At 38.8% G+C, this 25,609-nt stretch overlaps 2 protein-coding genes across 4 annotated transcripts in view; one reads left to right on the forward strand and one right to left on the reverse strand.

Annotated features, from left to right (window-relative positions):
* Positions 1-14,744, forward strand: part of stard13.L (StAR related lipid transfer domain containing 13 L homeolog) — a 193,771-nt gene extending 179,027 nt beyond the window's left edge. For all 3 annotated transcript variants that reach the window (XM_041582646.1, XM_041582645.1, XM_018247682.2), the window contains 11 exons: positions 3,789-3,852; positions 5,327-6,708; positions 6,929-7,102; positions 7,544-7,703; positions 9,474-9,672; positions 10,863-11,070; positions 11,399-11,513; positions 11,713-11,934; positions 12,335-12,552; positions 12,909-13,085; positions 14,064-14,744. In XM_041582646.1, coding sequence (XP_041438580.1) covers positions 3,789-3,852; positions 5,327-6,708; positions 6,929-7,102; positions 7,544-7,703; positions 9,474-9,672; positions 10,863-11,070; positions 11,399-11,513; positions 11,713-11,934; positions 12,335-12,552; positions 12,909-13,085; positions 14,064-14,181 — 3,037 coding nt within the window. In that variant the 3' untranslated portion in view covers positions 14,182-14,744. The remainder of the gene's footprint in view (positions 1-3,788; positions 3,853-5,326; positions 6,709-6,928; positions 7,103-7,543; positions 7,704-9,473; positions 9,673-10,862; positions 11,071-11,398; positions 11,514-11,712; positions 11,935-12,334; positions 12,553-12,908; positions 13,086-14,063) is intronic.
* Positions 14,745-20,715: 5,971 nt separating this feature from the next.
* The window catches only part of kl.L (klotho L homeolog), a 34,280-nt gene continuing 29,386 nt past the window's right edge, over positions 20,716-25,609 (reverse strand). Inside the window, exon 5 of the mRNA XM_018247683.2 lies at positions 20,716-23,353. Coding sequence (XP_018103172.1) covers positions 23,016-23,353 — 338 coding nt within the window. The 3' untranslated portion in view covers positions 20,716-23,015. The remainder of the gene's footprint in view (positions 23,354-25,609) is intronic.

Here is a 25,609-nt window from a genome sequence, read left to right on the forward strand (position 1 = left end):
CAACTTTTAGTATGTTTTAGAATGCCCTGTTCCTAGCAACTTTGCTTTATTATGTATTTTTTTTATAGTTTTTTAATTTACTTGCATTCCTCTTCTGCAGCTTTCCAGCTTACAAATGGGGGTTATTGACCCCCGGCAGCCAAAAGACTATTGTCATGTGATCTTACAATTTTATTTTATTTTTCAGTCCCTACCCTATTCATATTCCAGTCTCTCATTCAAACCACTGCCTGGTTGTTAAGGTAAACAAAGTCCTAGCAACCAGGTAGCTGCTGAAATTCCAAACCAGAGAATTGCTGAACCAAAAAATTTAAAAAGTCCACTAAAAACAGTTGTAAATTGTCTTAGCATATGTGTTTCTGTCATACTAACAGTTCATTTAAAGATGAATAATGCCTCTAACTGATAGTGATGAGGTTGGTGTATATAAGTTTTGGTAACAAGAAATCCAGCTCAGAATACCTCCTAACTGACCCATTTTTCGTGGGACAGTCCCGATTTTGACAGCTCAGCCCGAAGTCCTAGATTGTTACTGAAATGTCCCCAGTATCTCTTTGATCTCCTGCACTGAACAGCCAGAAACAGATATAAAGATTCTAACTTAATTGGCTTTTGGCAGAAAGCCCAGAATATGTACCAGGTGCACTTGGATACTTTTGTAACTATTGAAGAAGCAATTGTAACAATCTAAGATAAGCAATTGTAACAATATACGATAAGCCGGTCTCTTGGGGAAACTGTGACTTGCAGCTTAAAGGGCAATTCACTTTCATTAGCAAAACTGTAATAACACATAAAACCACAGAAATGTGTTCAAACTTTCATAACCTGCCAAATTTTGTAAAATGAACATGATAATTAGGGGGTGTGACCACAAAAATGGGCTTGATCAAAATTTTCTCCACACAGAGCGTGGCAAATCTTTTTGTCCCTCTTTCTATTTCCAAAATGTTGGGAGGTATGAATAGTGAATTATATTGTAAAATATAAGGATATTAGAAGTCACAGAGGAGTTCCGTGTGTAATATCCTCATATTTTGCAACAGGGGGTACTTTATTTATTATGTTACACAAGTTTTAGTGAGTCATGTGACAAAAATGACATCACTAGTCACTGTTTATACCTGATGACATCACTACTCACCATTTATAAGGATATCATTTACAAGATATTCATGGCTTTTGTGTATTATAAGGTAATAATCACTAGGGGGTGCCTAACATTTGGCACATGCCAGTGTCTGCTTCTACTTTGATAAAACCAAATGCTTACAAAATACCTTTAAAGATAAGTATTTCTCTGTGATGTTCCTTGTGTCCCATGACTCATTAAATATATGTAAGGATATATATATGTGACCTATTAAACTAAGTGACAGTCCACTGGAAGCACAAATTGTGGTGGTTTTTGGCCTTAGGGCATCGCTAAAAAGTGCCAGTAGGGGGCGACGGAGGACACCGGCACCCTCTGATTAAATCCGGCCTGTCAATGATTCTAACTTTGCTGCGCATAAACCTCTGAAAGCAAACACAGACGTGCAGACATGCAATCAATGGCCTTTCTTATTAGACCTGCACATCTATAGCTTTAATTTGCTTATTTTATCTCAGCCCTATAGCTGTGCCAGGCATTGGTATCTGCTACATTATCCCATTTTCATCCTATTTTGAGACAAAATTGGAATGAAACTTGATAAAAACTCTCTATTGTCGTCCCAATTACTGTATCTTCCAGCTCAGCATTTTTTTTTTGATAAGAGAACACTACAGAAATAATGGCTGTAGAAATACGGCCTGGTGAAACCTAAACTGACATTCTCTTTAAGACTTTATTATTAGCAGCCAATCAAGCTTTTCATTGCATTATTTCTCCTTGTTAAAAAAAAAACTACAGCTATTAAAATGCCAGGCACATGGGGTACTTAGGCACATGAAAACACAGATGTCTTACCAGTAGTGTAACTAAATATCACTGGGCCCCATAGCAAATTATTTTTCAGGGCTCCAAAATGTCTAAAGGTTAACCTGTTTTACCATTTATTTATTTATTGAAATTGTATATGAATTAGGGCCACATGGGCCCCTATACCTCTTGGACCCCCCTGCAGCCGCCTGGTCTGCTCCCTCTCCATTAGAGATGTACAACCTGCAGACCTTCAGGTGCTTTTAAGAACTCTCTGAAATAACAAAATGATCATGCTATGTAAAAAAAATGTATTTCATATTTTAGGGCTTATTTTCAACCCAGAGGGGCAAAGTGCAAAAAAACAAGCCTAATACCCCTTATTGCTCCAGCACCATGCATAGCTAATGAGCTTTTGTCATTTAATTAGTAATAATATTCAACTTCATTTGCAAAGCGTTGGGCCTCACACTTAGGGGGTTATTTATCAAAGTCCAAATTGATCTCAATATTTTCTGCTCCAAACTCCAATCAAATCCGCTTATTATTAGATTTTCCCAAAAATTTGCTTTGCTGAAAAAAAAATCAGATTTTCACATTTTTTTCTGATTTTTCATGCGATTTTGATGATTTTTTCAGAATTTTCACCTGAAAACTCCTAAATTTCGGGATATTGCATGAAACCCAGCGGACATCAAAAAATCATGGGATTTCTCCTATTCACTTATATGCAACCTCGACAGGTCTGAGATGCCGGATTTTCAGATTCTGACTTTTCCATCCTTGGGGTTTAATAAATTCAAAAATCACGAATTTTTCATGATTTTTGCATTCAGAATTTAGTAAATAACCCCCTTACTGTAGCACCCAGAGGTGCAGCTCTTTGCATCCTAGAATGGTTTTTAAAGGCCTGTGCATCTCCCATGAATATAGTACAGGGCTCCCATTGTGTCCAGGGAATAGATAAAGCCCATTTTTGTTGTTTGTTGGGATTATATATTATATCTATAGACAGGCGTGTTATAGCTGATAATATGAATTTAGAGCCAAAGAACTGTTCCATAAGCGGCAGGTGGAAAAGTTCTTACAATATACAATAAATACTATCATTACCGTTATATATATATTAGTAGTACATCTGTTGTAATCTTAATTAACTTCAACGATATCATGAATAACTATTAAAGTTTTCAAAAAAAATCCGAATACACAAAGGTACTTCAACTCGCTGTTTACTGTTATTCTAGAAGCCATTCTAAAACCTCACACACACAATCATTTCACATAAATGTCATTCTAATCTCCACGCAATAGTCTCCAAACATTTGCAAATCCAATGTAGGACTATAAACTAATCAGCTCAATTGCCCCTGATAACTACTGTAGATATGTTTTTAGTGACGGGGTTAGGGCATAAAAGATTACCTGGGAAATTCTGATTGAATTAGTGTGGGCCACAAATGCAGGGCAGGTTTGCAATTTGTATTCGAAATGTGTTAATTCATTACCCCCCAAGCTCCAGTCTACATGTCTACATGACTGTGGGCGGGATTAAGTCCCAATTGGCCAGAGATCAGTGACTGTCCTAATTGGAACCCTGTGGAGCAAAGGGACCGCCCTCAGACCACATTGATATACTGTATGGTACAAGAGCTTTATCATTAGAGTCAAGTGTTCAGTTAGTGTTTTACAGGTGATGTGTTTGCATAGGTAGCCAGGCTAAGTGCCAGTGGCATTTATAGCCAGCTTTCGTGGATTTACCTTTATTTCGTGTCTCTGGGAAAATGGGAGGCCAACCTTGGAAGAAACAGAGGACCGAGAAACGGAGAAGTTCCTTGTCCTCGGTGAGCCAGATATTCATACCAGGATATGTGTTTCCTTCCAGGCGCCTGAAGACCTTGAACAAGTGTGCCTCAATGAAACTCGATGTCAGCTTCCAAAGGAAGAAGGTATGTGTTTTTAATTTTATTTTAAGATAAATAACTATATCTAGAAAGATAGACCGTAGGAATCAGATGCAGTGGACCTAGAATCATAGAGTTGGATCTGTACGACACTCACAAGGATGTGCATAAACTATAGTTGAAACCATTGAAACATTTATAGTCTGAAGAGTTGGAATGACCTTCCAAAGCACCAGGATATCTCCAGGCGTGCCTTTCCCTTAGTGGGCCCCAGACAAAGACAGTTTCTGATTTGCACCATAGCTCTATATGACACCAATTACATTCAGTATTGTCTTGTTTTTTTTGAGAATGGACCTTCAATGTCACTATGGTGGGCCTTAGGAGGCCCTTTCCAATACTGTATATAGTGTAATAAAATTATACACATGGTAATAGGTTTTATACAAAGCCTACACTGCATTATTATTAGGGATGCACCGAATCCACTATTTTGGATTCGGCCGAACCCCCGAATCCCCAAATTAGGATTCGGATTTGGCTCAGCCAGGCAGAAGGATTCGTCCGAATCCTGCTGAAAAAGGCCGAATCCCGAACCGAATCCTGGATTTAGTGCATCCCTAATTATTATACACTCTATATCCCAGAAAAGGTGCGTGTGCAGCTGATAAGAACCCATAATATAGTAGACCCAAGTGGCTCAAAATCGTGTAAATCTAACTCATTTTGCACACATTATATGGAATGTCTGGTGGGTGTTATTACTCAACTCTACTTCTAACCATGACCTGCTAACTGGGCTGGATGGATTCCTGATTAACATTGGTTATAGAGAAGTGGATAATCAAAGTGATTGTTAGCATCTGTAGCATTGCAGAGTGTTAATCACCTTTTTCTTAGTCTTTCCTGTCTGTCACACACAAGTCAGAGGGCGCCTGGGAGAAGCCAAAAGGCTACAAATGACAGTGTGAACTACTGGCCAGACTAGTCAATATTTACACTACAGTGTGCAGGCTCCTAATTGAAAAGAAAGGTGCCACTATAAGCACCTAATCTTAGGAATAGCTAATACTGTTAGACCTGACTCTTTAGCAGATAGCAGAGAAATACATTTGAATCCATATCTGATTTATGTACTACAGGAAATTAGCCAACAACATGTGCATTATTGTAAAGATAATTGATATGATTGGAATCAGAGAATTGCTGTGGTTAAAGTAGAAGGAATGTTATTGATTCCTGAAAACACTTGTATCAAGTACGGTAGCTGGGGATTATTTCTGAACTTTGCTGTAGGAAGGGTTATAGTCACAGTTTGTCCTTCCACAAAGCAGTTTTAGTCCTTGTTTTCCTTTCTTCATAAATGACAGCAACCCTGTCTTACCTTTTGCAACAACAATGTGTATGCCTGCGTCTGCTGCAGATTCCCCTGCTTGAATGTGACTTATTTTAAGCCCGGACCTATTGCTTGTATAAAACACTATAAACCAATAAATGTTTTTTTTTACTGTAATTTTAGAGTGAAGATTCAGATGAAGAAGACCTTTGCGCCATCAGTGACAAATGGAGGTTCCAAAGACTCAGCCGTCAATGGTCTCGGGTAGATGACATTGATTTGCTGTTCGGGCGATCAGAGAGACTTGGTTCATCCGGGGAAATGAAAAACACGACTAGTAGCGAGAGTGTTTTGACTGATCTCAGTGAACCAGAAATATGTTCTATCCACAGTGGAAGTAGTGGCGGAAGTGACTGCAGATGTTCCTATGTTGGCAATAGTGCTTCCAGGGAGACATTTGAGTGTGCGGACACAATGTGTATTTATGATTCCAATCCAATGACCATATTACCTCCATGGCCAAAAGATTGTCCAGATGGTAAACTGAATGCCAAGAACGAAAAACCTGCATACACTAAAACCAAAACATTTTTAAAATGCATGGGGACTCTTAGATCTAAAGGAACTTATGGGAAATCTAAAGGCCTTCAAAGAACTGGAGCTATAATAATTAGTGAGCCCATTCTGCAACTGGAGCCTGACCCACTTAAAACTATTCCACAACTGAAGCCTGACCTCCTTAAAACAATGAGCTGTGTTGGCAATGGCCAAGTGAAAGACTCCACTATGAACTTTACAGCAACTGGAAATCTAGATGTAGTACCAGAAATAAAAGCCAGCACTGAGAGCACTCCTTGCTTAAAAGAAACACCAGCTCCTGAGCCCAACAAGAGAGGAGGTATGTATCTTGAGGACATTGATGTCTTTACAGCTTTGGGTACATCAAAAGCTGGTCATAATCACAACCACAATTTCCATTCACAAGAAGACCTGGTTGTACATATTCCAAAGGACCACAAACCTGGAACCTTTCCAAAAGCACTTTCTATTGAAAGCCTTTCTCCGACGGAGAATTTCTATGGTGTCAACTGGCGGAGTGGAGGTATTTCTCTTAGCAGGCAAAAAGGTATTCGTGCTAAAGAACCAAGAATTATGTCTTCAAGGTGCTCCAGAGGTAGCAGGCTTAGTGTTTATGATAATGTTCCTGGATCTCATTTGTATGCCAGCACTGGGGATCTCATGGATTTAGAAAGGGATGATTTATTTCCTCACTTAGATGATGTTTTGCAGCACATTAATGGACTTCAGCAGTCTGTATACCACTGGTCGAAAGACATAATGCCAGACCTTCAAGATGACGATTTGTCTGTTGGGGAATCGGGAAACTCAAATTTTCATTCACCCAACCCAATGAGCTTGGACTTTGAAGGAAATTCTATTTCTGATGGTAGGACTACCCCAAGTGACATGGAGAGAGATGCTGCTTCGCTTAATGAATCTGATACTACTGGAACCAGAGAGAGAAGAGATTCTGGGGTTGGAGCCTCCCTTACAAGAACAAACAGGTAAGAATGTCACAGTGATGTCATGATACAGTTTAAAAACAGCCTGAACCAGAACTAGATTGAAATAATCAGTATCCATTTCCAACCAGAATTTTTTACTTACTGCATTCCCTTCATGTAACTGCTTGTGAGGGATTTATTAAGGCTTGAGCAGAGCCATTTTTTTCGCTTGACTGATCTGATTAATGTAATTCTTATTTGCATTTCTCATTTACTAAAGGCGTTTACGGTGGAGCAGTTTCCAGATCTCCCATCAGCAAAGTGGCTCAGTTGCATCACTTCAGATTAGCAATCAGTCGGCCGGCCAGCTCAATCTGCTGCAGAAATTCTCTTTGCTTCGCCTGACAGCCATCATGGAGAAATATTCGTTGTCAAACAAGCATGGATGGACGTGGTAAGTGTAGAAACCATTTGTATGCCTAATATTGTCCTATATATATTCTGCTATCAATCTCCCAGAAGCTGGGTCTGACCAGTCCACGGTTCACTGCAACTTGTAATCACTTTAAAAAGAAGGCTATTGTATATATTCTTGTATAAGGCAAGACAACATAGTGTAAATCTCTCCGTTATAAAGTTTGTAATTTCACTTACACCGTATGTAAATAAAGGTTACATGTGAGTGTGGGAGGATTAATTGCACACATGATTTTGGTACGCCATTGATGTAATGAGCTAAAAATAGTAAATTTACTTTATTTCAAAATTTTTATAATTGTGACGTTAATACCTGAACATTAAGAAAATGAAATCAATTGGAAAATGATGTCCTTTTTATTTCGACATACTTTGGCAATCGCTTCTCGTGTGTCATCTGTATAAAAACTTATTTCAGGTCTGTGCCGAAGTTTATGAAGAGGATGAAGGGACCAGATTACAAGGATAAGAATATATTTGGCGTGCCATTGATGGTTCATGTGCAGAGAACTGGGCAGCCTCTTCCCCAGAGCATCCAGCAAGCATTGCGTTTCCTCCGAAGTCACTGCCTCGATCAGGTAAGCAAGGCTGGACAACTATAAACCACTCCATGTTGTCATTATTATCCCTAGCAGTCGAATGCTACTTAACATAATGATACACAACAATAGACAATAGTGACACAAAATGATGAGTATAATAAATAAACACAAATACAAACCAGTGATTAGGCACTTTTGTTGCCCTTGAGCCTATTGACTGTTTGTTTTGTAAGGGTAAATTAGCATATTTCTAGCTATTGTAACAGTTTAACCTTGGCCTCCATAACAATGGAAGCACCTTGCCTGACGTTTTATAGCATGCAAATGTACCCGGCACCACTCCATGTGCGGCTGTGCATATATTTATATATATATTCTTTTGATAAATGCCGCAATGTCTACAAACACAGAGTCCAATGCTTGTATAATTTAATTCATATTTAATTCATTTATTTAGGGTGTTGCAACTTAAATTCAATATATAAACAGTGTCCTGTGCTGACCAGTTAGAGCCTTGACAAGTCCATGGCTCATTTCCAGTAAGGGAAGGGTCTTTAATATGTCAGAATAGAAATCATCTTCATTTCAACTGATTCAGAGACTTTTACTCCAGACATATTTAACATCTTAAAGATTATGGTTTCATTAGTGCAAGTGCTGTCTATTCTAAATACATCAGAAATCAGCAAAGACATATGTTCATAGCAGCACTAGAGACTGCAGTAGGATCATTACAAGCGTTTCTGAGTTGAGTGCTCTCCCACATACAGTAATTTTAGAACTGAGGTCTTGGGAGAGAGCACAGAAATCCCAGGGGACCTGCCATTGTTTTCCACCCAACCGATGAGGCCTGACCCTCTGGGATGGCTAAAAAGGGAGTCGAGCATTTCTCCCAAGATATTCTGGTGGGGACAGTGAAGCATTAATATTCACTTATCAGTTGACCCCTGCTCTATGGAAAGTATGGCTTATCATGAAAACATGTTCTATTTATGTTGCCTTAAAAAAAACATATATTCAATATAATTCAAATGTAAAGAAAATGCAGCTATAATATAATTCATACATAGGAGCCAATGGAGGGCAGGGGGGCTGTAAGAATACCTTGGAGGGCCACATTGGCCTTCAGTTGGGCAGAAGAACCTCTGTTTAAACTCATAATATAATATAAAAGTCTATCATAATACTGATTGACTTTTCATTTTTCTGTAAATGTTCCTACAGCCTCTCACAGCTTTCACCTTAATATTTTACAATACGCCATTCCGTTTTAGAGTTTCTTGTTCCCTTTTATTTCATATTGCCATGTGTATTTTTAATAGGATTTTCTAACAGTACAGGTATAGGATCCGTTATCCAGAAATCCATTATCCAGGAAGCCCTGAATTACAGAATGGTCGTCTCCCATAGACTCCATTCTATCAAAATAATCCAAATTTTAAAAAAATTATTCCTTTTCCCCTTTTCTCTGTTATAATAAAACAGTACCTTTCACTTGATCCAAACTAAGATATAATTAATCCTTATTGGAAGCAAAAGCAGCCTATTGGGGTTATTTAATGTTTACATGATTTTCTAGTAGATTTATGGTATGAAGATTCAAATTACGGAAAGATCTGTTATCCCCAGGTCGCAAGCATTCTGGATAACAGGTCCTATACCTGTATCTATTTAGCTTGTCTATATATTTTGGTTAAGTTGCTTCTTACCCTGTCATGTAGAAAATGGGAATTCTAGCTGTTGGTTCTAATTGTTGAATTCTAATTTTACCTTCTGATCATCAGTGAAATATAAATTTTTCCACAGGTTGGTTTGTTTAGAAAGTCGGGTGTTAAATCTCGAATCCAAGCTCTGCGTCAGATGAACGAGACATCACCAGAGAACGTGAGCTATGAAGATCAGTGCGCCTACGATGTGGCAGATATGATGAAACAGTTCTTCAGAGATCTCCCCGAACCTCTTCTCACCAGTAAATTAGGGGAGACCTTTCTTCATATTTACCAGTGTAAGTACCTTGATTATTAGGAGCAGATTTACAAGATGACTGATGGGCCAGTAACAACTTTGAAATCCTTTGTAAGGTGGCTCCTTTCTTATTTGAAACCATATTGAAGCCAATAATAATAGTCACTGTAATCATATTCAGCTTTTCTATAGTGGGGAATAGCGCATGCTTTCAGTTCACTCTGCATAGATTGTGTTTCAGCCCAGCGGATGGAGTCATTTCCCTTTGTATTCCTCTCTTCTTGTTTAGGGCTTTGTGCTTTCATTTTGCAAGATAAGAAAGGGTGGGGCTAAATGATATGGATTTCCCCAGCTTTCTAAAAATCTGTAGGTTCATTAACAAGCTAATTATAAACAATGCTTTAGTTAAGCGTGACGAACCTGCCAGACGATTTGCAGAGGCAAAAATGAGATCCCCTGGACTCCCAGTAAAGAATGTTGATATTTTGAGCCAAAACCGACTGCAATGCCCTCACTCCAACCAAAACAGGGGGCGTTCATGATTTATATATTGCAATATATTGGACTAAGATGAAAACGCCCACAGGGTGGTCTTGTTTATTGGCCGCCACAGGGATCACCTGGCAGAATTTGGGAATGATGAGCTACTAATAAGATAAACAGAGAATGGTAGTCCAACATCAAGTAATAACTCACCAAGTAATGGAAGAGGCCCAGGTGCACCGCTCTGAACCTTCAGCAAACAGAGCAGTCAAAAAAACAGGAATGGTGGAGCAGCCACTCAAAAAGGCAGTCTTCCACCAGGCAATAAAATGAAGTATAAAATGTTTATTATGTCACATAGCCTTATGCATTTCGTGTTACACACATTTTTTTGCCTAGTGGAAGACTGCCTTTTTGAGTGCCTGCTCAACAATTGCTGGTTTAATGATGGAGCAACAACAAGACGTTGGGCACTGCTCCTCTATGAATGAATACAACAAATATTAAGGGTGGGCAGTAATTCTGCCCCCATATTATAATAATTATAGTAAAATAGTTAGAAGTGGAAACTATCCCTTTGCTCCTGACAGTGCCCAGTTGTCTGTGATACAAGTTCTTTTTGCTCGGATCACTGCCAATGAAAAGTTTCCCCTTAAAAAAAAATAATGTAGACAATATGATCACATAAGTTGCCTGCGGTTTTCTTTGTCATTAATCACACATGCAATGTCCCTTGAATTTTTCCAGATGTCCCCAAAGACCAAAGGCTCCAGGCTGTGCAGTCGGCTATCATGCTGATGTCAGATGAAAATCGCGAGGTCTTGCAAACCCTGCTCTGCTTTCTCAGTGATGTCACCTCGGTGGAAGAGAATCAGATGACCCCGATGAATCTTGCTGTATGTTTGGCGCCATCTCTGTTCCATCTGAATTTATTAAAGAAGGACAACTCTCCAAGGTAGCTACGACTCATTTCTCACCGAATAATGAATAACGAATGGCACTGAATGTTAATGTAAATATATTATGGATAACAGTGTTGTTTTGAGACTGGATTGTCCGGTTCAGTGTAAGCTGGGGATATTCATCCTTTGGAATTGCAAATGGCTACGTTGATACCTGAATATCTCTGCAGAGCCTGATATCTTATGGGTCAAATGTAGTACCAGCCCAGTTAGTGTACATACAATACATCTTCTAATCTAGCATAGATTGTTATACATGGGAAATACCAGGTGTGTTTTACTTGCAATCTTATAATTTGTCATCTTCATATTCTTCCACAGAGCAATACAGAAAAAATATGCAACAGGGAGACCGGATCAGAAGGACCTAAATGAGAATTTTGCAGCTACTCAGGGCCTGGCACACATGATAATGGAGTGTAACAGGTTATTTGAGGTGAGTTAATGGTCAATTGATTGTATCCTCTAGATTCAGCATTAAGCCCATAGATAGGCCTTCATATATATTTCCCTCCTGAGTTCTTACCCTTGGCTTGTCCTACTCATTAGATAAGTGTTATCAAAGGCACATCCCTTTAACACTTGTGAATAAACACTCCCTACTTCTACTGATTGCCATTCTGTTTTGTTTGCAGATCCCACATGAAGTCATAGCTCAGTCTCGAAATTCCTATGTAGAAGCCGATGTGCATGTCCAAACAATGGAGGAACTAGGAAAGCAACTGGAAGAGGAAGGGGGGAATGTGAACACGTACTTTGAGAGTACAATTCAGGGCCTTCAGAAGGAAGCTAAGGAGAAGTTTAAGGGATGGATTTCCCTCTCCAGCACTGAGAATACTGACCTTGCTTACAAAAAGGTAAATTTACATTAATTAAACACTTTTTTAGGTTTTTTAAAGTTATTTATAAATGTAATTGGCACTGAAACCATTATGGGGGTCATTTACTTTGTGCGGTGCAAAGTGCAAAAGCCCAGACACAGTTTGCCATATTTTGTTTGTCCATTTCTGTGCTGATAGTACTATCTCCTGAAACAAATCAACACACCACTAATTTCAGTAATATTTAAAATACTGAATATTGCATGGTCTTGCTGGTCCAATAGTTAGGCAAGTCATTCTTTCATTGTAGCCCTCAGTTTGGAATATAGGGCTGTAAGAGCAACATCAACATTAGGAAAGCGAAAGAAATGTAAATATATAATCATTTGAACCCTGTGTTCTGTTTTGTTCATTGATTTTACTTTATCACTTGTAGGTGGGGGATGAAAATCCATTGAGAGCGTGGAAAGTATCAGTGGAAGTGGAGGCTCCGCCATCTGTGGTTCTCAATCGCATTTTAAGCGAACGGCAACTTTGGGATGATGACTTCGTGCAGTCGAAAGTGGTTGAGACTCTTGATAACCAAACAGAGGTGTACCAGTATGTGTTGAACAGCATGGCTCCACACCCCTCCAGAGACTTTGTTGTTTTAAGGTAAAACATATGTTGAATTGTTTTTTATATGCATCAATATTATTCTCATTGTATTTCCTAATGGGATCCTTTGGCAGACTTATTGTAAATGTGTAAGAATCTCTCTGCTGTATAATTATATCTATGTAATTATAGACTTACATTGGACCTATTCCACAGCTATGTGTTAAAAAATACATATTATTTTACCGGTAATTATATTAAATAAAAACTGATTGGCTGGATGTTCAATGGCAATAATCCTTGTCCTTAATATTGAGTCAGTCCTCTGTTTTTCCAGCACCTCGTTAAATCATGTTATTAATATATTCACAATGTATCCGCGTCACTAATGGGATTGGCCTGTCTATCCGTAGGTCCTGGAGAACAGACTTGCCGAAAGGAATCTGCACGCTGGCAGCCATATCAGTAGAGCATGATGAAGCCAATCTCATAGGAGGAGTGAGAGCAGCAGTTCTAGATACTCGATACTTGATTGAACCCTGTGGCTCTGGCAAATCAAAGCTGACATATATCTGCAGAGTTGATCTCAAGTAAGTAGCTTGGCATGGTAAACACATTCTATTGGACCCTCCTTAATAGAGGTTCTCAAACTTTGGGGCAAACGCCGTTTGGAAGGGCTAAAAAGCATTTCCCAGCAAAAGATTGAGAATATGTCCAGTTAAGCACATGGTTTCCTAGTCCGACACTGAACACAAGGATTCCCAGTTACTAATAATTGTCTATCACAACTAAAACCAGGGTCTCTACTTACTTTTATCATATATGTACATTATTGGGAACACAATATTTCCATCTGCTTCCACAGAACTCCAGTTTGCAGGTAAGACAACCTATCCCTGCTCACCTGCACACCATTGTCTTCTCCTGAGTTTCAGTTGCTGTTGCAGCACGGGATAAAGAGAACCAAACAATTACTTTTGCCCCCCACCTCATAATTAAAGGGAAGAATAGATCCTATTTATAAGTTGCCAATGTACATAAAGGTAGAACAATTCAAAGGGAGAAAATGCTCAGCAACTGGGTGGAAGTCAGAAAAGTGAGTGTCCCTAGGAGAGGAATGAAGGCTGGGTCTCCTTCTATCTAAAGGTGGCCATACACGGAGAGATCCGCTCGTTTGGCGATGTCGAAAACCTTGAGGTGGGCAATATCGGGCTGATCCGATCATGGGCCCTAGGGCCCAACAATCGGATCCTAACGAATAGTAATGGGCGGTCGGATCGCGGGACCGCATCAACGAATAGATGCTGCCGCAATCCGACGGGATTTTTCGTCCCATCCAATCGAGATCTGGCCGACTTTCGGCCAGATCTCGATCGGTGAAGCCCATACACGGGCCAATAAGCTGCCGACACGGTCTGTCGGCAGCTTTTATCGGCCCGTGTATGGCCACCTTTAGGGAGGAAAGAACAATGAAGGGATGCCCAACCTGTAGTCCTCTAACTGTTGATGAACTGCAGAGAATCGCTATGGGGCCACTTTCTAACCTGGCTGATTTGTTTTTTTTCCAGGGGCCATTGTCCTGAGTGGTACAATAAATGTTTCGGACATCTTTGTGCATCGGAGGCTTTAAGGATCCGAAATTCTTTCCAGCCAATTTCCGCGGAGGGCCCTGAAACGAAAATCTGAGGAATGTTATTACGTCGGTGGTCAAAAGAATTTCAGCCAATGCCCACTGGCTCTAGAAGGATGCTGGGATACGTAGTTCAGTGCAAGTTTAGGCTCAATGTTCCTGCTGTATTCTAGCAAATAATGGACAGTGCCCGTGGTTATTCCATCAGACATTCCTCAGTCACATCATCATTAGTACTAGGTGTTTTAATTGAAATTGTACAAAAAGTGTAAATATCTGTGTATAGCATATTGGAAAAAGGATTATATATGTATCACATATATGTAAATACATTCAAAGTATATAATTTAATGCTTTCTAAGGAAGCTGTGATAACTTTATTATTATTAATATTAATATTTGATTCTGATAAGGCTCACCTTGTTTCTGTATATGTATAAGTGCTTCTTGGTCTTACCACCAGTATTATATGAGTATAAGGGAAACTGTCGCTTACTTTATCTGTGTATAGATAAATATATATATATATTATGGAAATAATATTTTGTTCTTCTCATCTGTGATGCACTGCACTGTGACCTTAAGAAGGTACTTTGTAAATAAAGAGTATTTTTTTTCATTCATTGTCCGAATGTCTGTAACCTTGTGCTGAATTCGCTGCTATTCTTCATCTAGGAATCGCACTCAATTGGTGAAAAGGGGCGTGTACTCACCTCTGCAATTTACAGGGTTATTATTACTAAAATCCAAATTGATCTCATATTTTATTTTAAAAAACCACAACCAAACTCCCATGCCTGATTTTATCTTATTTATTCATTACAAAAACTCGATTTAATCAGATTACAGAAAAACGACAGGGTTATTATTACTAAAATCCGAATTTATCTCATTTTATTTTAAAAAAAACATGAGCAACCTCCCATGCCTGATTTTAGCTTATTTATTCATTAAAAAAACCTCGATTTAATCGAACTGCGGAAAAAATACAGGGTTATTATAACAGGTATGGGATCTGTTATCCAGAAACCCATTATCCAGAAAGTTCCGAATAATGGAAAGGCAATCTCCCATTGATGCCATTAATAAAATAATTCAGGTTTTTAAAAATGATTTCCTTTTTTTCTGTAATAATAAAACAGTACCTTGTACTTGATCCCAACTAAGATATAATTAATCCTTATTGGAAGCAAAACCAGCCTATTGGGTTTATTTAATGTTTACATGATTTTCTAGTAGACTTAAGGTATGAAGAACCAAATTATGGAAAGATCCGTTATCTGGAAAGCCCCAGGTCCAGATAACAGGTCCTATACCTGTACTAAAATTTATCTGATATTTTATTTTAAAAAACCACAACCAAACTACCATGCCTGATTTTAGCTTATTATTCGTTAAAAAAAACTTGATTTAATCAGATTGCGGAAAAACGACAGGGTTATTATTACTAAAATCTAAATTTATCTCATATTTTATTTTAAAAAACCATGACCGAACTCCCATGCCTGAGTTTAGCTTATTTATTCATTAAAAAAAAAAACTCGATTTAATTGGATTGCGGAAAAACTTAAAAATAGACTTAAAATCGAGCAAAACCCAGAATCGATTGAATTTTTAGAGATTTTAACATTCGGATTTTAATAAATAACCCCCTTAATGACAAATTGCTCAGAGTTCTCTTCAGAGCACTCGTGCAGTTTGAATGACTTTACTTCTTTTTTGTATTCATGATATTAGCAGTTTAACACTGCCAATATCAGAAATGTGTAAGACCATGGCCTTGCCTCCACAGCCGCCAGGACAGAACTGCGAATATTAATGTTACTGATCTCTTGAAGCACCTCTGCTCAGTTCTATTGAGAATGAGAATATATACAGCTTTAAATTAAGAGGAGAATGCTTCAAAAGAAGATGTCATCATCTATGATTATATTGTCCCTCATCTGTTTTATTAATGTACAACACTGAGTAGACAGGTGCTCTATATGTACCATATTTACTTCTTTCTTGTAACTATTCCCATTGTTTATACTGCAAAGTCCTTATACTCTGTTACAACTGCTCCTCTGCAGTTGCTAGGCCTTTATATAATTTAGCCACAAGAGGGCGCTGTTTGTATCCTGCTATTAAATTCTAAAAAAGAATGTTGCCCTCTGCAAAAATCTAGGTTTCAAAATCCAGGATTCCTTTGTTGGCTTGTGCACTGCAATTAATCATGTTGCTGCTTTTATATAAAAGGACATAGTTTTATTATTACAGAGAAAAGGGAAATCATTTTTAAATATGTGAATTATTTGATTACAATGGACTGTGAGGGAGACAGCCTTCCCGTAATTCTTTCTAGGGAACAGGTATACGGATAACAGATCCCATACCTGTAACTTGCTAATGGCAGTCAGTGGGTTTATTGGAAATGCCACTTCAGTTGAACTGAAGAAGACGCTCGGATGAGTGGTGAAGCCTTTTCAAGAAAAACTCTAAGGGGTATATTTATCAAAGAGTGAAGTTAGAGATCTCCACACTAGAGTGAAATTCCGCCACTCTCCATTCATTTCTATGGGATTTTTAAAAGAGTATTTATCAATGGGTGAAAGTGAAAGTTCATCCTTTGATAAATACGCCTTTCAACATCCCATAGAAATGAACGGAGAGTGGCGGAATTTCACTCTAACAGACTTTAACTTAACTCTTTGATAAATATACCCCTTTATGTCCAGTTACCTGTGACAACTATGGTATCTACCAGATACTGTATATATATATATATATATATATATATATATATATATATATATATATAATATCAAAACAGGGGGGTTGTGGGAGCACTCTAAAGGCTTTAAAGTATATATATAAGTATAATAAATGCTATTGCATATGTACCCAAAACAGGGGTTATTTTGTTACAAAGTTATGATGATAAAATTGATAAGCCACCATACCACGTCAAGGTAAACCCCGAATGGCGGTCCCTAACTTGTTTTATATTTTATGTGCATTTTAGCATTACCTGTAATCAATGTCCATTGAACGCTGTTTTTTCACTGAGGGCTAAATCCTCCCCAGCCAGCAATCAGGCTTTTAAAGGAGAGATATTCCCAAAACAAACGCCCAATTTTAAAAGCATAGGATCACCACTAGTTTAAAGGGGGGGTATGGGGTGCTACATACTATATATATATATATATATAATGACCTGGATAAATGAGAATATTCATAGATGTATTGGAAATACTACATTTGGCTAGCTATGGTAACTAGTAAGGGGCCAGTGGGGAAGATGATTCCCAGGTGGGGTCCAAATGTCTCTCCAACCTTTATTGAACTACAATTCTCAGTATTCCCTGTTATTGCCAGGTCATCATGGGACCTTGGTACTGATGTTTATATGTTGCCATTATCCTTTTACATAAGATGATCAGCTCTAAGTCAGTTTTAGTGGTTTTAGGGCAATGGTCAAACAATTCAATACATTCTAATTCTCTTTAGATAGAGGTAGAGGCAAAGAAAGATAAAAGTAGAGGCCAAATAAGTCATACTGTCTTTATTGTTTCATAGCACTGCAAACACACTTATGCAGACACAGTAAACCCTTGTCCCACAGAGCTTACAATCTTACCATCCCTTAAAGGAAATACATGATGAGAGGTAAAAAGGGATTGACACTGGAGTGATCTCCTGCATCCAAACCCAATCCCCTATGCATCCCATGTGTACCAATCTTTGGCATGAGAATGTATTTCTTATTGGTCCAACACAGGCAACTGAAGTCATAAAGTTTGCCCCAGATCTAGTCGTCTATAGCAGCCAATAAGATTTTTGCTTTCAGGAAGGTGAGGCTAAAAGCTGATTGGTTGCTATAGACTCCTGAGACTTATTATATTACGCCAATAGCTAAGGCATGTAACTGCTGCTAGTGATGGTATAAGGTAAAAAGGCCCCATTCATTTTTCATGCTCGTCATTATTATGTTAAATCTATATATTACTGGGCTCTAGTGGTATGTCTGAGTAGTCTTCAATTAAAGTGCTTGGTCACCTTTAAATTAACCTTTAATATGATATAGAGAGTGATATTCTGAGACAATTTGCAATTGTTCTTCTTTTTTTTATTATTTGTTTGTTTTTGAACTATTTTGTTTTTTTATTTAGCAGCTCTCCAGTTTTTCAATCTCAGCAAAATGGTTACTAGGGTCCAAATTACCCTAGCAACCATGCACTGATTTGACTAAGAGACTGATATATGAATAGGAGAGGGATTGATTACAAAGACGAGTAATTAAAAGTATCAATAACAATAAATTTGTAGCCTTGTAAGGCTCTGCAGAGAATTTGTTTTTAGATGGGGTCAGTGACCCCCATTTGAAAGCTGGAAAGAGTCAAAAGAAGGTAAATAATTTAAAAAAAAGACAAAAAATGAAGGTCAATTGAAAAGTTGCTTAGAATCAGTCATTCTATAACATACTAAAAGTTAACGTAATGGTGAACCACCCCTTGTGTCCTACTTCAAGGAAATGCTTATCCGTTGCACATCATATTTTATCATATATAGTAGCAATAGTGGCAGGGACAACCTGACCAAATCACTAGCCATATAAACCATTCAGATGTCTACTTTCAGGACTGTAGTGGCACTTCCCCAATAAAAGCAACGTGCTAATTGGTTGTTACTGTATTGAGGCCTTGGAAAACTCTGCTCTTGTTATTTTATGGGCCCTTTAGATATAAACTGCATAAATTATGTAAGATCTCTGCTTTGCTGTTAGTTAAAGGGAATAGGAGCCTACACAGGTAGGGCAGAACTTGACTTATGTTATAGCAGGTATTGAGGAGAATAGCGGCCCTATACTGGCACCAGAGAGCTGTCAGGACTAAACACTGGATTGTAAAGTAGAAGATATGGCTGTTATAAGAGGTAGAGAGAATAGGGGACATTTATGTAGCACTGTGCCTGCCTCCTCACTTGGGATGTCACTTAAGGGTGGTGGCACACCGGGATTTAATTGCCAACGATAAATCTTCGCTACAGCGGGTGACTAATCTCCCCAAAAAGCCTTCCCACCGCAAGTATGTGAATCGCCAGTGGAATGGCATAAGCATCTCTTTGGTTTTCCAAAGTCGCCCGAAGTTTCCTTGTGAGGCAACTTCAGACGACTGCGGAAAACCGAAGCGACGCTTATTCCACCCCGCCGGCGATTCAAATTCATGCCAGTGGGAAGGCTTTTTGGGGAGATTAGTCACCCGCAGTAGTGAAGATTTATCGCAGTCGACTAAATCCCCGTGTGTGCCACCACCCTTTTCTCTGATAGGCAGCTTAATGGTAATCAATCTTATAATTGAATTATCAATAAATTCAGGTCAGATTTGTGGAGAGGCCACCAAGCCCCAGGCCTAGGGCGGCAGGATTTTAGGGGGTGGCATGCTGCCCAATCACACCCACATTGATTCAGAAACGCTGGGGATTGCCCACGAGATACAATAGTTTTTTTAAATCTCACATGCGCCAATCCACATTGCTCTGGTTCCGATGATGAAAATTTGAGCGAATAAAAGGAAGGGGACGGTGGCAACGAACTACAGCGGCCTAGCGGCGCCTGCTATGTAAATCCGGCCATGAAAATTTTTTTTACATATTAAAACTGCCAGGCTTGTGGCAATGCTCTGGATCTGGCCATGATGCCCCATGAGTACAATAATGTGTGCGTGCTTAATAAAAATGGTACATCATCTGTGAACTGAAGCTCATTCCCTACTACTTCTAAGTGCACTTCTGAATTGCCAAACTATCTGCCCAGATACCCGTCCTCCCACGTTATTTCTGATGCACATAAATATATTTTATAAAAGGAACAACGATCACATACATGAAACGACATTATTCATATGTACAACTCGATTATTTTGTGCGCCATGTTCAGTCACAGTTGTGTTGATTCATAAATAAGACCAAAGGTGAATACACATTTATAACACTAGTTGATAAGGTGTCTATATACAGTGGCACCATATTGTTTAGATCTGGGGGAGCAGCTCGGCTTCGCTAGCCCCCATGAAAGCCAAAATCACAGGGTCTGCATGAATGCCAACCTTAGACTAATGGGCCGTGCTGGGATTTTTGATTGGCTGAGGGTTTAATCAAAGTTCCTGGTCAAGTCTTACCCCCCATACATAAAACGCATGTATCTGAATTCATTGTCAAAAAGCCATGCAGGATGTGTATTCAATTTTAAAAGTAAGGTGGCATTCCTAGTTTCCAGATTTACTTAGTATAGTCAGATGAACCACCTATAACAATCATTCATTCTCCTTGGCTTTTAATAAACATATTTAACTCGGTTACACAACCATTATTCTGTTGGAATGTGGCATACTGTATAGCTGAATAAATACAGCAATAAATACAGCAACTTTCACCTTAAAAGGATTCTGTCCCAGGAAAACATGTCAGACATCAGTTAATGGTGCTGCTCCAACAGAATTCTGCACTGAAATCCGTTTTTCAAAAGAGCAAACAGATTTTTTTTTTTAATTTTGAAATCTGACATGGAGCTAGTTTCCCAGGTGCCCTCAGCCATGTGACTTGTGCTCTGATAAACTTCAGTCACTCTTTACAGCTGCAAAATAAAAACTACACCATAAAAATCTTGACAGAATCCCTTTAAAATGAGATGGAACCTCACTGAAGCAGCCTATTAATATTTAAGCACTACTTAAATGACAGTATGGGAGTAGAAGTCAAAATAATTATATATAAATATACAGTATAGCAGTTTCTTTCTTTTTGAGAAGGCTAAGCATCTGTAAATTGTTTTCAACTATGAAGTTAAGCCCAGCTAAAGTCAATCAAGAGAGGTGTTTATTTGGCTTTTGTTGGGTGTGTTATGAATATTATCATGTTAAGAGAGTATGATATGCAAAAAATAAAGGTTGTGGTCAGTTTCCTATTGGAGATGTGCATTTTCCTTAGCAAGAATAAAATGCTCTCACCAGTCATATGTATTCCTCAATTAATATCCAGTGTGGCCTTGTCAATGATTTTTAAGACAGAATTGGCTGTGAAATGTACAATTACTGTATACTGATGAACTGGGGTATATTTTAACATTTACAATGTCTGAAACATTTAATTTGGTTTGGAATTAAAGGAGAATTAATAGTCAAAAAAGAATTAGTCTAGCAATGCAACACCTTATGATTCGAGCTAAGGCCAACTAAAACAAGTGTATCTTCCCTTTGAAATACTGTTTTGCTAATTTCCCACAATCTCTAAGATTATCTTCTTAATAGCATCCCATAGATCACTAAGCAACAGACAAAACCTATAGGAGACAAGATGGGGAGCTCCTGCAGGTATAGATCATTACATAGGGCTGCTGAATATCTTGGCTGGTACTGTACGTTTAGCATATAAAATACAGTAATTCTACCCATATTCTTTTTTGGGCTTTAGTACTCTAGTTTCTCCTTGTGGCCTGCAAAACATCTCCAAAGAAAGTTCGAATTAAGAGGTGTTCTCGAAACGCTTTAGGCATCCATTCCACAGCAGCCACCTGTTTTTAATGTTATAATAAACAGTGGCTTTCACTCCACGAGTGTGCCTTAAATTTTTTCTTTTTAGTCGTAAAGAAGGATACTGTCTCGGTTAGTCACCTTAGTATGTGAGTCTGCATATCTGCCTGGTGGGGTGAAAATGATGCGTGACATCTATGTTATTAATAGGAAAGAAAGCCAAAACAAAAAGTTGTATGGTGGCGAAGTCACATGCACAAAGCCATATAAGTCAGTTCTTGGCCGTACACAAGCAGATTTAAGCAGCTGTTCACACCTTCAGACCAAGTCAGCAGCTTACTTGAGCCTGTATGGGCTCTGTCAGATGGTCCATCTCATAGATTTGTGGTCAAAATAGGTATACAGATATCTATCAGACAGGTTTAAAAATGCTGTTGGAATAAAGACCACATTGGGTCATTGATACGGTCCTCTCCCGATAGCCTGCATTGCAGTCTACCATGGCAAGATCACAAAAAAAGCAGATTTTTCCCTTGTATTTATCAACATCGATTTCAGTCAGCTATTGTTGGGCAGGTCCTTTGGAGGGCCCCATACATGGGCCAATAAGCTCCAGAAGGGCCAAGTTGGCAGCTTTTATTGGCCCGTGCATGGCTAAGGTTGCTGAGAGTGGGCAATAGAAAGATGCCAGGTCTATAGGCCTTAGGCACTGTAACAGGGTGGGTATTAGATTTAATCAGAACAGGGGAGAAGAGTCACAAATCACCTTCCCAGGTGATGAAATTCTAATTCTTGTTGACAGTTGCCCAAGTTTATTGCCTTTTGTATTGGATACATAGGAAATCTTTTCAGGAGACATGTACTATGCTTCATATTTGATTACTAATAACGACTCCCCTCAATATAAGCTGTTGTGCTGCCAACTTACAGGTATCTGATATAAACCAGCAGGCATAAACCTGCCCATAAAAAAATGTTGGCCAATATGTGACAGCTACATTTTAAAGAAGGCTGCCAGTTACTGTGTATTTCCTAACCAATCCAATAAAATGCTTTGATTAAATAGTGCAAGAAGTTTACATATAGAAGTTCTAGACAATACAAGAAGAATTAACAAAAATAGATTTCTACAAAGCAGCCTATGGGGTTCACCAGCATAGGACTCTCCTATACAATGGTTCACAGTATCCGGCAGTGCAAAAGGGGCCCTGGTTGATCCCCACGGATGCCAGGCCGGCCATAAGAAGATTGTATCATGATGCATAAGGAATCTGGTACCAGCAGGACGAACCAATATTTTGCTTGCCCTTCCTTCAGCCAAAGGGACAGTTACATGTGATTGTGCAAAATGCTCGTGTCACATCTCATCTGGAACAGGATCACTACTTGTATCTCCTTTTACCTTTTCTTGAATAATATGTGATCATAAAAACAGACACGATTAAAACAATAAATATAAAGGCTATAAATGCCAGGAGATATTTTCTGGTCTGGAAGAAGTGGCAGTCGGAACATGGGACCAGCTCCACTGGGCATGTGATGATTGGCAGCTCAGGATTTGGGAAACCATTATTGTCTATGATTTCTTGATAATGTTTCATGGAGGGCTTTGGAGCGAAGCGGTTGGCAGCATAAGCATACAGGCCATATCTGGGATCCATTCTGTCATTAAAGGAGTAGGCAAAATATCCACGTAGGTTGACTCCATCAAGAAGGATTGCTGAAAAATAATAGGAAAGGAGTTTTTCTTTTGTTGTCAAGCAATTCCATAATAAAAGATACAAGAATAGGAGTAGTCTACAACAAGGGTATTCAGCTGAAAAAACTTGAGCTAAATATGACTTTACTTATGGTCCAGTACTGTCCAGGGCTAATTTTAGATGTTAGGCCCAGTATATTACAAAAAAACTGAAGTTACTCCATGTTTTGCTCTTTGCAAAGTAGATAATAAGATTAGAACAGGTAGCCCCTTTATATAATAGATTCCTGCTTATCTGTAAGACAAAACAGCCACAACAAAGGGGGAAAAGAGGGGGCCATATACCCTGAATCTAATTAGCTTGAAAGGACCAAACATGGAGTATCTTCAGTTTCCTTGTTTGTCCTGTTTAGCTCAAGAAATAGCAAAAACCAAAGATTTTTAGAGGAAAACCAATGGGCAAAAAGTATGTTCAGCACAATCCCTATACATTGCACTCATGCTGAGTTGCCATTGTTTTATTAGAAATGGAACAGACTATCCGTTGTCTACTTCTCAGACATTGTCCATTTTCTCTTACTCAACCTTTTTGTCTTTTTGACCATCCCAGTTCACATGAAGCCATCAGGCCTCATGACAAAGAAGAATCCTTAAAGGGATCCTGTCATCGGAAAACATGTTTTATTCAAAACACATCAGTTAATAGTGCTACTCCAGCAGAATTCTGCACTGAAATCCATTTCTCAAAAAAGCAAACAGATTTTTTAATATTCAATTTTGAAATCTGACATAGGGCTAGACATTTTGACAATTTCCCAGCTGCCCCAAGTCATGTGACTTGTGCCTGCACTTTAGGAGAGAAATGCTTTCTGGCAGGCTGCTGTTTTTCCTTCTCAATGTAACTGAATGTGTCTCAGTGTTGTTCTTAGATCTACCAGGCAGCTGTTATCTTGTGTTAGGGAGCTGTTATCTGGTTACCTTCCCATTGTTCTTTTGTTTGGCTGCTGGGGGGGGAGGGGGTGATATCACTCCAACTTGCAGTACAGCAGTAAAGAGTGATTGAAGTTTATCAGAGCACAAGTCACATGACTTGGGGCAGCTGGGAAATTGACAATATGTCTAGCCCCAAAATTGAATATAAAAAAATCTGTTTGCTCTTTTGAGAAATGGATTTCAGTGCAGAATTCTGCTGGAGCAGCACTATTAACTGATCCATTTTGAAAAAAAAATGTTTTTCCCATGACAGTATCCCTTTAAAGCTGGCCGTAGACGCAAAGATCTGATCGTACGAATCGAGGATTCGTCCGGCGGAGATCGGTCGTTTGGTCGATCGGACAGGTTCGAAAATTTCTGTCAGCTGCCGATAATATCTCTGCGTGTATTGCCGATCGTACGATTTTCAGTGGGAGACTGTCACTAGCTTTGGTTGGACATAGATATCGTACGATTGCTGTCAGGGGCAGAACATTGCTGATCTGTTCTTTAACTAATCTGACTGGTAAGACTTTGATCTGAATGGTTAGTGGCGGGTCGGGAGATGGGAAAGTCCGATCGTACGATGATTCGTACGATCGGATCTTTGCATCTATGGCCAGCTTAAGGCAGTGATAAAACACTAGAGGGCACTCAAGGCAAAAACCAACCAGGTTGGAGAGGATGGTTATGGCTGACAAACAAGAACTACATGGTCTCCTTTAGCATGTCACATATTGTAAATGGTTGCTCACCAGGCCAATAAAGAGCGATCAATTAGTTGGCCAAAACAAGAACAGGGATAGGACTGAACCATAAGGAGAACTTTAGAGACTAGAAAGCTGGATCTTTCAAAGAAGATGACAGAAGTATATCTATTTCTTGATAGTTTAATTAAAGTGTTTTTAATCAGAAAGTTCTGTTATGAGCTCTTGATGCACTGGTTTCAAGTAAAGGTCACCCCATTATCCAGTGACTATGGACTTTTCAATTCAGGTGTCATATTGGTACCCTTTAGGTTAAGTTAGTTATTTTCACACTGGCAAATCATTTATATTTACAGATGACACTACACTGTACAATAAAGCTCTATTCTAAAATTTGCCATGTGGTTTCTCTTACTCGTGGGAGACCTTATTTTAGACTTTCAACGCCAGTGAAACCTTGAATTTAATATGCAGCTTCCTCTACCGGCAGCAAGATGATTAAAATATCACCAGATTAGTAGATGGTTAATAAAGAAAAAGTTAATGGATTATGTTTGTTCCATCTTCCGGTAACATGGTAACCTGAAAGCAATAAATG

The sequence above is a fragment of the Xenopus laevis genome, chromosome 2L, assembly GCF_017654675.1.
Source record: "Xenopus laevis strain J_2021 chromosome 2L, Xenopus_laevis_v10.1, whole genome shotgun sequence".
In the NCBI taxonomy this organism is placed as follows: domain Eukaryota; kingdom Metazoa; phylum Chordata; class Amphibia; order Anura; family Pipidae; genus Xenopus; species Xenopus laevis.